Raw genomic sequence first — 11025 nt, forward strand, 5'->3', positions numbered from 1 at the left:
GCCCCCGGCCGCCCGGAGGGCATCCTTCCTGCCCGGATTGGAAGCGTTCGCGTCCCGGGCTCCTCGAGAGTGGCTGCCCGGCGGAGAGCCAGGGAGCTGTCTTTGTGTCCGACGTCCACATGGCAGGAACCCTCGGTTAGCTGGGGGATGCTGGACGGACCTGTGTGAGCCGTGGCAGACCCCACAAGCCGGGCTCCAAGCCGGGTCCGGCTCTGCTGATTACTCAGCTGGACTGACCCAGAAATGCCCAGCTCCTGCCCGCGCCACCCTTAACCTGCCCTGGCTTTCCTGTCGTGTAGCCAGTCCGTCTGAGGCTTTTGCTTGTTGACAAGTATTTGGGCTCCCACTGTCTCTGGGCTGGGAACCTTATGCCACCACATCTGCTACCCTTCCTTGGCAGATTGTGTTATCCCCACCTATAAAGAACGGTTTTAGATGAGAATGTGAGAGGTGCGAACCTCGCACAGATGTGTGTCACATACTCATAAGCATTTTTTGGTTGGTGTGAGGTTGGGCCATCAAACCTTTGACTTGTCCTGGGTTCTTAAAGGGAAATCCTAGGGACACATTGGTCGTGATGGCCTGCAGGTTATAGGAAGTTACCAATCTAGAGGGTGTGTCTTCCTGTGCTGGTGGTGACGGAGCAGAACAGGGATGGTGTTGGTGTGTCGATCGTTGATGGCCTCTGTCCTGAAGTTGCCCAAGAGCAGCAGCTATCAGCTCAGCCTCCTGGGTTAGGAGGCCTTATCTTGGTGTGCAGATAAGGTTTTTATGAAGGGAAGAAGTAGTGGGACGGGATCGAGGGCTGCTTTCCGGTGTCCCACTTTCTTTTCCAGATGCCCCTTGGTGTGGCCACTGCAAAGCACTGGCCCCTGAGTATGCCAAAGCAGCTGGAAAGCTGAAGGCAGAAGGTTCTGAGATCCGACTAGCAAAGGTGGATGCCACTGAAGAATCTGACCTGGCCCAGCAGTATGGCGTCCGAGGATACCCCACAATCAAGTTCTTCAAGAACGGAGACACAGCCTCCCCCAAGGAGTACACAGGTGTGACCGCGGTGCAGGCCTTGGAGGCGACCTAACTGAAAGCTCATCCAGTAGTGTATCTGAGGTGGGGGCCCGTTTTCAGAGGCTCTGGGGGGGACTGTGTTTGCAACTGATCCACACCTGAGGGTCCTGTGAGGAAGTTCTCTCCCTGGAAGACCCTCTCAGGTGGAGCATGCTATGTCTGATGGCCTCTGGGGGGCCTGCTGGCAAAGCTTGTCTGGAGATGGACTAGAAAGGGGTGACAGCCACCACACTCAAGCATCCAGGCAGGCCCTCAGCTACTGTCCTGCCACCTCCGGGGCAAATCAACAACTGGTGGCAAAGAAGCGCTTTCTGGTCTCAGATCAGTTCTGCAGAATGTCTGTCAGGCCCATGTGCTGAGCAGCCTGAAGCTGCCCGTCCCAGGGTCAGCAGAAGTACCCTTCAAGCAGTCTTATCCTAATCAGCATCAGCCACTCTGGTTGCCTCACTAGTAGACCCCACTATTTTTTTTGGTACCAGACATTGAACCTGGGGTGCTTAACCACTGAGCCCCAGCCCTTTTTATTGTATGTATGTGGTGCTGAGAATCGAGCCCAGTGCCTCACACATGCCAGGAAAGTGCGCTATTCCTCAGCCCCAGCCCCTGGTCCCCACTTTTCAATGTGTGTTTAATCTTGCAATAGGGGGTGCCTTGTCCAAAGTTACCATCGTTCTCCACCAACACTTAGGTTTTGTAGATGAGACACCTGCTCCTAAATCCACTGGTAACTGCCAGCTCAGCTTTTTATAGGCACTTGGCTGAAGAATCCTTGTCATTCTTGGGTGGAGCAGCACTTTGCCAGGTAGTCACACCCCAGGAAAGGAGGGGAGAGCAGTTTGTTGGCCTCCATCTGGCAGGAGCAGGCCTCTTTCTTATACCTGTGTGGCCTCCTGGCCTCCTGGATGGCATGCGGATACATATTCTTTCTCTAGTTCTTACCAGTCAGGGAAGTGGGTAAGGCTGGCCTTAGAAATAACTGGCCCACCAGGGAGTGTCAGAAAGTCAAGTTGAGCCTGTTTTCAAGGAAGGAGACCTGGCGTGGAGGTTAACATAACTAACCACATCTCAGGACTGGGGATATAGCTCGGTTGGTAGAGTGCTTCTCGCACGCACAAGGTCCTAGATTTGATCCTCAGCCCCCCACACACACACCAAAAAAAAAAAACGCCATATCTCCACGACTCACCTTGGTATGAGAGTACTGTGGGGAGAAAGTGTATGTGAGTTTAATGAAAAAAAAAAATTTTTTTTAATATTTTTATTTTAGTTATTGGGGATTGTTGAACCCAGAGGCACTTTATCACTAAGCTATATCCCCAGCCCCAACCCACCCACGTCTTGGGGTTTTTTGTTTTTGTTTTTTGCGGGAGGGGGGGACATGGTCTTACCAAGTTGCCTTGGCTGACTTTGAACTTATGGTCCTCCTGCCTCCATCTCCCAAGTTGATGGGATTACAGGTATGTGCTACTGTACCCAGCAGAGTTTAACCAATTTTAATGTCCAAGAAAATTTAGAAAATGCAAGGAATTAGAAAAGGAAATCCTACCTCCCAAGGATGACACTCTTCCCTTCTTTAAGCATAACTGTGTTCTCAGGAAGTGGGTGGCCAGGGTATAGACCTACCTGTGGAGAGAACAGCTTGTTCTAGGGGTCAGTCAGGTGTCCTCAGCCTGCTGGGTGGAGCTCAGGTGAGAGGGTGCCAGGCATGGTAGGGGCACCCTGTCTGACTCTGGAACCTGCCTTTGTTGGGGTGCAGCTGGCAGAGAAGCCGATGACATCGTGAACTGGCTGAAGAAGCGCACGGGCCCTGCTGCCACCACGCTGCTCGATGGTACAGCTGCAGAGTCCTTGGTGGAATCCAGCGAGGTGGCCGTCATTGGCTTCTTTAAGGTAGAGCTTCAGAACTTGTAATCTGCTGTCACTTTTGAAGGAGGGGTCCCCATGGCTTGGACACTGCAGTGTCGGCTTTGCTGCTGTGCCAGGCAGGCTCCTGGGTGTCGGCGTGCAGCACCTCTTGTTTTCCTTCCGTTACAGGATGTCGAGTCAGACTTGGCCAAGCAGTTCTTGCTGGCTGCAGAGGCCATAGATGACATACCATTTGGGATTACGTCCAACAGTGATGTGTTCTCCAAATACCAGCTCAGCAAAGATGGGGTGGTCCTCTTCAAGAAGGTGAGTGGCCCAGGGCAGTGCAGGCGTTGCTCTGCAGGGGGTGCTGTTGCTTTTCTTACTGCTGGAGGCCTGTGGCTATCCTGAGTCCTGTCACAGATTGGCAGAGCCAGACTACAGGAGCCACTCGGTGGCCTTTGGACTTTGGAGTCTTTGGAGTGCAAGGCCTTTGGCCAGCCTCCCATGTTCTGGACCTCCTAAAGGACACAAGGGGAGTTGCTTTTTACTGGTAGCTTTTTTTTTTTTTCCACTGTGGCAAAGTTGATTATTTTACTTTGGGGGGGGGGGGGGTGGTAGCAGGGATTGAACCCAGGGTGCTCTTAACCAATGAGCCACATCCCACCGTTTTTTGTTTTGTTTTGTTTTGTTTTTTGTTTGTTTGTTTTTTTAATTTTGAGACAGGGTCTTGCTATATTGCTTAGGCCTTGATCGGTCACTGAAACTGGCCTCAAACTTGGGATCCTCCTGTCTCAGCCTCCATCATACCCAGCATTAACCATGCCCAGCATAGTTAAATGGCCAATTTGGTGACATTAATGGTGATCACAATGCCGTGCCACCATCACTGCTGTCTACTTCAGGTCCTCACACTAGATGGAAACTGGTGTGAACTCCCTGGGTATGTTCCCACTGGACAGGCAAAGCTGCAGTTCCTGGGCCTCCCACCTTGGAAACTGCTGATTCTGACTCTGTCCTTTCTCTTTGTAAGCCAAGTGTCCTTGAACCGAGTCTGCCTATTACAGGGATGCAGCAGGCTCCTCGTTGCCCGTTGTTGCCTGTGGGTTTGCTTGGAGCACAGCTGTACCTAGGTGTGTGTGCTCCGGGGTTAATGCCATCCAGGTGGCAGAGTGCACAGGGAAGAGGGAGAGGAAGCTGTATGAGAAGGAGACCACAGGAGCAGAGTAGGTGGGTGTCCTGGGTTGGGGAAGGATCTTGGAGTGCTGTCCTGTTCTGCTCCCAGCAGGAGGAAGCCTGCAGACAGTCGACTGTTTAGGAAGGATGCAATGTTGTGGGGAGAGGCTGCCTGGCTCTGTGCTGACCTTGTGTTTATGCAGTTCACCTATGAAACAGTTCTCAGGCTCGGGCTGAACACCTTGCATCTCCAGACTGGGGTGGGGAGGAGGAGGGCCCCTCCTAGCAGCTGCAGCTAGGGGGTGGGGTGTCCTTGCTCTTGGCATTTAGCCATTTTGCTAACTCCTTCCTCAAAAGAACCCCAGCCAACTGACATGCTGTACTCAGTAGAAACCAGGGGGTAGAGCTGCTGTGTCACAGACACATAGTGACTCTTTGACACTCAACTAGAACGGGAGAGTGCAGAGTGCAAACACTGCGAGAGAAAGTCGCCGATGTCCTGAGTTGGAGGTTGAGGGACAGTTTCTCTGAGGCCTATAGGAACCTGCGGATTCCACTTTCAGCTCCATCCACCAATCTGCCCCTGGCGCTGTGTCTGAGTAGCCATGTTAACCCTGGATGGATGGCGGTGGCCATCACATATCCTTGTAGGCTAGGATGACAGTTGCTTATTCTTGCCTTTGAAGAATGAAGTACATTGAGGCCCCCTATTCAGGCTGTTGGTGTATAGTTAATTTTTTATTGGGGGTTTTTTGGTTTGTTTTTGTTTGTTTTTTGGTTTATAATCAAACCTAGGCCACTTGACCACTGAGCTATATTCCCCAGTCCTTTTTGAGACAGCCTTGCTGAGTTGTTGAGGCTGGCCTCACATTTGTGATCCTCCTGCCTCAGCCTCCCAAGTTGCTAGGATTACAGGTGTGTGCCACCATGCCTGTGATTCTTTAGTACTCAGCTGTCTGCTCTCCACTAGGCTGGGCATACCCTTGGATCTGGTGCTGGCTAGTGGGTGGCAGTTTTCCTTGCACAGAGCCGAAGACTTGCTTCCTGGGAGTCCTGCCGAGGGGGTCAACAGGGGACACGTCTGAGGTTGGACAGAGGACGTGGTGCTAGAGTTCATCTCGGGTTTCTGGCTATTGCACTGCCCACACCCACCGCTTATGTCTGGTTTATTTATTTACTTATTTATTTATTTTTGCCTTTGTTCCTCCTCTGCAGGCTGCTAAACCCACTTTGGCCAAGTGAACTGGGTCTTGCTCTCTGCCTGGGGAACTGTCCTAGGCCTGGCCTGTGGAGCCAGAGGCCTCCCTTCTAGCAGGCCAGACTCTGAGGCAGCCAGCTGCGCCTGCTTTTCTGTCTTCCCTGAGGAAGACGGGGAGAGCTGAGTTGGAGAATCCTGGCTAGGACTGGTGGCCCTGTTTGTTATTTTGTTTACTTTTTTTGTCTTGGGGATTTAGGAGTGAGGGTGGGGCCAGGGGCCTCTCCAGCAGCCTGCAGCATCTGCCTTTTAGTGAGACCTTGTCACTGTGACCTGACAGGACTGGTGTCCACAGCCAGAGGTGTAAGTGGGGGCACAGAGGTCTTCACTGGAGGCTCCTGGGCAGGCCTCTCGCAGCCACCCCCCAGCTGAACCAGAGCAGACGGTAAAAAATGGGCTGGACATGGTGTCGCACACCTATAATCCAGTCACTCCAGAGCACAAGGCAGGAGGAGCACAAGTTCAAGGCCTGCCTGGGCAACGTGTCAAGACTCTTGTTTCAAAATATTAAAGAGCTGGGAATGTGACTCAGTGTGCCGCTGGGCTCAATCTTCAGTACCCCAAAAATAAGAAGAAAGTGGACAGTGACCACGTTAAGTGGCCACATTACCAGGAGGATTTGCAGCCTGGCACAGATGCTCAGCTGTGCTCTGAGGTCTCAGCATGAGCCTGTGCGGGTGACAGCTGGTGCTCTGGTGGGAGCAGAAGCCTCATTCTGCAGGTCAGAGTGCCCTGTGGCTCAGCATTGTAGGTGAGGAGAGCAGGCCAAGCCCACCAGTTCTTGTGGACCTGGGCCAACAACCCCCTCAAAGGGCTTCTTGGCCTTGCCTTTCCACCCCATCATCCTCTCCACATTTGCTGATTTGGGGGACATAGAGCATGCCTGGAAGCCTCTGACCCGCAGGCTCTGGTGGTGAGTGGCCCACAATGTGGAGGTGACCTGGGTTTAGCACCTTTCCAGGGTTGAGTTGGAGGGTCTGGCTGGCACAGGCCTCCCCTGGACGTAACCTACCACAGGAATGGGAAGTGGCCAGTAAGAAAAGCTGAGTGCTGTCAGCCCTCCACATCCTCAGACCACCCAACCTGGAACAGAACCGTTCAGCAATAAGCCAGGCCTGTGGTGCAGGCCTGTCTTCCAGTGGGAGGTTAAGGTGGGCGCAAGAGTTGAGGCCAGCCCAGGCAACCCAGCAAGACTCTGTCTCAAATACAAAACATAATGGTAAGCCCCCTCCGCCCTGCACAGGGAGCAGCAACATGTGGTTATGGAGGTGCCTTTGACACTGGATCTGCTCAGGGCCAGGCTCTGTGAGTGCTGTCCTGGAAGCTGGAGTTGAGGAGCCTGAGGGACTCCCTCATACTCGACTGCTAGAGGATCTCAGCCTGTGGGCCTTGGTGGAGCCTCTCGCACGGGGTCCTGCAGTGACTTCTCAGCCTGTCTTGGCTGGCTCGGCTTTGCAGAACAGCAGCCTCCTTGTCTGGCCTACAGGGACAGGATCTAGTCATTCCTGTGACTGTCCTGCCACACATGCCCTTTTGGGGGGCAGCTAGAGGACCTGGAGGTGTCACACCTGAGTTCTGGACAAACCAGGACTTGCTGGTGGCCATGGTGTAGTGGCTGAAGCTGGTCCAGGCTGTCGGGGAGCAAGCGTGTTCTGCCCTCATGGCTGTGTTCTCGGTCGCTGCCTGGCTGAGCCCAGGAGCCTGTGGCCGGCTGGCTCACAATCCCCCTTCTGTCCGCAGTTTGATGAGGGCCGGAACAACTTTGAAGGGGAGATCACCAAAGAGAACCTGCTGGACTTCATCAAGCACAACCAGCTGCCCCTGGTCATTGAGTTCACTGAGCAGGTGTGTCTCTCCCTCAGGCTCTAGCGGGAGTCAGATGGTGCAGGTGGGCTCCCTGGACATGCAGGAGGCACATTTGTCACTGTCATCAGAGTATTCTGTCAAATATTATCTTGTGGCTTAGACGAAGCAATTCTATGTGTGACACAGACAGCCCCAAAGATTTTTGGAGGTGAAATCAAGACTCACATCCTGCTGTTCCTGCCCAAGAGTGTGTCTGACTATGACAGCAAACTGAGCAACTTCAAGAAAGCCGCCGGGGGCTTCAAGGGCAAGGTGGGCCACCTGGGGATGGGTGGCTTTCCCGGGTAGTCAGGGCCTCTGGACTTCGTTGCTCCCCCTTGGGGTCTGGGTGATGGGGTCCCCTAGGCCAGGCCTTCGGCTCGAGGCCGCCTGCGGGCCAGTCTCAGTGCGCCTTTTCTCCCCCAAGATCCTGTTCATCTTCATCGACAGTGACCACGCCGACAACCAGCGCATCCTCGAGTTCTTTGGCCTGAAGAAGGAGGAGTGCCCAGCCGTGCGGCTCATCACCCTGGAGGAGGAGATGACCAAGTACAAGCCGGAGTCGGACGAGCTGACGGCAGAGGGGATCACAGAGTTCTGCCACCGCTTCCTGGAGGGCAAGGTCAAGGTTGGTGCCGGGCCCACTTGGGCGCATGGCTGGCCTCGGGGAATGTGCTCCGCTCCTGGACCCTGGGCCCTGGTGTCTCAGGCTTCACCTTCCAAGCCTGGAGATCCTGGCACCAGAGCCCACGCACAGCCCTGGCCATCCTCGCACTGCAGTCCCGCCGCGCACAGAGGTGGCCTCAAGGCTGCGAGGGTAACCTCATGTCCTCTCATTGGGCCGACCTTGACGGCTCCTCTCCTTTCACCAGGCTCCTGGCACTGTTCACTCTGGCGCCCTCGGAGGACAGCGTGTGCCTCATCCACGCCAGGGGTGGGTGTGGCAGGGAGCGCTGTGGACCTCTGGGCAGCGCTGCCTCTGACCTGCTCTGTTTGCCCTCTAGCCCCACCTGATGAGCCAGGAGCTTCCTGAAGACTGGGACAAGCAACCGGTCAAAGTGCTGGTTGGGAAGAACTTTGAAGAGGTGGCTTTTGACGAGAAGAAGAACGTCTTTGTGGAGTTCTGTGAGTGCTGTGTCTGGGCCCTGGGTGGTCTGTTGCTCAGGCAGCTCGCAGGCTGTGCAGAGCCAGAGGCAGCATTTGCAGGTGGCTCCTGGTCCAGGGTGGACCCTCAGCCCAGTCTTCTTTTCAGATGCCCCGTGGTGTGGTCACTGTAAGCAGCTAGCTCCCATTTGGGACAAACTGGGTGAGACGTACAAGGATCACGAGAACATCGTCATCGCCAAGATGGACTCCACGGCCAACGAGGTGGAGGCTGTCCGGGTGCACAGCTTTCCCACGCTGAAGTTCTTCCCTGCACGTGCAGACAGAACGGTGCGACAGCCGTGGGGACAGCCGTGGGGCTGGGAGAGTCCTGTCCCCACACCATTTTGCGGCCTCTCTGTCCACGAAGAGCTGGGGGCCAGGAAGGAGTGGGGCAGGAGAGGCCTCCAGGGACCCCTCTTTAAGAACCCCCCTTTCTGCACCAAGGGGAAGCTGCTGCCCCTTGGGGTCTGGGAGGCCTAGGGCTGGCTCCATGTCCCTGGCCCTTGTCTTCCACAGGTCATTGACTACAATGGGGAGCGGACCCTGGAGGGTTTTAAGAAGTTCTTGGAGAGCGGTGGTCAGGATGGGGCAGGAGATGATGATGTGAGTGTGGTCATGTGGACCCTGGGCTGACTTCTGGGGACACAGGCCTAGGTCCACTTGGGAGGTGCGAACTCAGACTTTGACTTGGGACTGGGGAGCCCATGGGAGATACAGCTGTGCCTCCCAGGCCCCCGGCGCAGCACCCTGCAGGGTGACTTTGAAGACACTTGTGAAGTCTAGACCTTGCTTGGGAAGTCTCAGCTGCAGGCCACAGGGCCCTCACATCCCTGCTGACTTGGGCTCAAGTGTCCCACCACTGGCTAAAGCCCACCATTGCTTAACAGATGTGACCACGTAGTTACTCTGTGGGGCAGGCACCCTGCTGGCCCCAGGCTGGACAGTGGATTTGGGCTAGTCCTCAGAAGCTCAGTCTTGTCCACATGAGCTCGTGGCCAGGGGTGGTGGTGGTAGTTATTCTGGGGGAGGTGGAGGGCAAGTCAGGAGAGGCTGGTGGGGGTGGGAGTTAGTGACTCTGGTGGCATTTGAGGCAGGGCGTGGAGGGTATAGTCAGTGTGAAGTGGAGAGTGGGAGCAGGTCTGTCCTGAGGGAGCCACTGTGGCTGCTGGGGGTGGATCTGGATCAAGGGGACAGCAGGACCATGCTGCTGACACCATCAAGTGTCACCAATGGCCACACAGCAAGGGACCGAAGGGCTGAGTCACCCAGTGCTCACTGCGCTGGGACTTTTTCCCCCACTGGGATGTCCCCGCCAGGAGGCCTGCGGCCACCTCCAAGTGCTGCACTGCCTGCAGCCCTTTCACCACCCTCCCTCCCGCACCCCAGGACCTAGACCTCGAAGAAGCTGAAGAGCCAGACGTGGAGGAGGATGACGACCAGAGAGCTGTGAAAGACGAACTGTAGCGCCGCAGCCAGACCTGGCACCCCAGCCACACCTGGTGGGCCGCGCTCCCGCAGCCCAGGCCCTCGGCGCCGACCCTCACCTGAGCAGGGAGTGTCATCGGAAACCCAGGGACTCATTCTAACACGCGTGTGCACCTAACCTGTCTCCTTGCTTTTCAATGTTTGGAAAGGGATTATCTCCAGGCAGCCCATCCTGGTGGGCCCCTTTTTTTAAATTGTGATGTACTTTTTTGTACATGGTTTTTGTCCTGAGTGCTCGCTAAAATGTTTGGGATCTCACACTGGCAATCCCTTTCCTGTTGGAGAGGTTTGTGCTCTCCATCTGTGAGACTTTTAGACATTTTTCGACATCAGGGTATTTGCTCCACCTTGGCCAAGCCTCCTTGAAGACCCCTGTGCCCTATGTGGGGAGGGACAGATCCACTGGATATGGTCACTCTCCATGCACGTCGTGCCAGTGTGGCCACGACTGAGCATGGTTCTTAAAATTCTTGGTTAAATGGAGACCTCTGGATCCTGTCAGGGATGCCTCACATCTAGACAAGGGCACTGTGGTTGCCGGCTGCAGGGCCCAGGACAGGCCTGAACAGCTCACCTGTTCTTCCTCAAGCTGGGCTCCCACCCTATCTCAGGCGCTCCACGCTGACTGCGGGTTCTGTTGCAGCATGGCTGAGGCCTACACAGGCAGAACCAGGCCCTGGGTTCCCAGGCCAGGAGACAGCCGGGGATGCCGGGGCTGAATCACATGTTGACCATTCTTCGGGCATTTCTACCACAATATTGGAATTGGACACATTGGCCAAATAAAGTTGAAATTTTACTACCCGCTGTGGCCTCTGCTGTATTTCTTCAAGTCACAGGAGCTGGGCTAAAGAGATTCAGCCAGCTTTGAGGGGCCACTGTTGTCACGACCTCTGTGTTGAAGTGTCACAGTGCAGAAACAGCTCAGGCCCAGCTTGGGGTTACCCAGGGCCTGAGCACCTGCAGGCGGCCAAGCAGGGGCGTGTTGATCTGCCCATGGACCAGGGCCACGATGTTGACTCGACCTTTGTGCAGCTGCCCTGGCCACCAGGGACATGCTGGCCATCTCATCCCCTGCCCTCACCTCAGTGATCAGACAAGAATTTGGGTGGATCAAACCTCAAGAAGAGGTAAGATGACGGACTGGGATTGTGGGGCACTGGGCTCGATTCCCAGCACCACATTAAAAAAAAAAAAAAAAAAAAAGG

At 55.1% G+C, this 11025-nt stretch overlaps 1 protein-coding gene across 1 annotated transcript; it reads left to right on the top strand.

The window, feature by feature from the left end:
* Positions 1–577: 577 nt before the first annotated feature.
* Positions 578–10621, top strand: P4hb (prolyl 4-hydroxylase subunit beta). Its single transcript, XM_015504246.1, has 11 exons — positions 578–588; positions 778–1043; positions 2822–2955; positions 3100–3237; positions 7082–7186; positions 7334–7459; positions 7614–7814; positions 8191–8311; positions 8439–8620; positions 8849–8935; positions 9719–10621. Exons 1-11 carry the CDS (start codon positions 578–580, stop codon positions 9794–9796), a joined length of 1449 nt encoding a protein of 482 aa, XP_015359732.1. The 3' UTR covers positions 9797–10621.
* Positions 10622–11025: the final 404 nt, after the last annotated feature.

The sequence above is a fragment of the Marmota marmota genome, unplaced genomic scaffold, assembly GCF_001458135.2.
Source record: "Marmota marmota marmota unplaced genomic scaffold, marMar, whole genome shotgun sequence".
Taxonomy (NCBI): domain Eukaryota; kingdom Metazoa; phylum Chordata; class Mammalia; order Rodentia; family Sciuridae; genus Marmota; species Marmota marmota.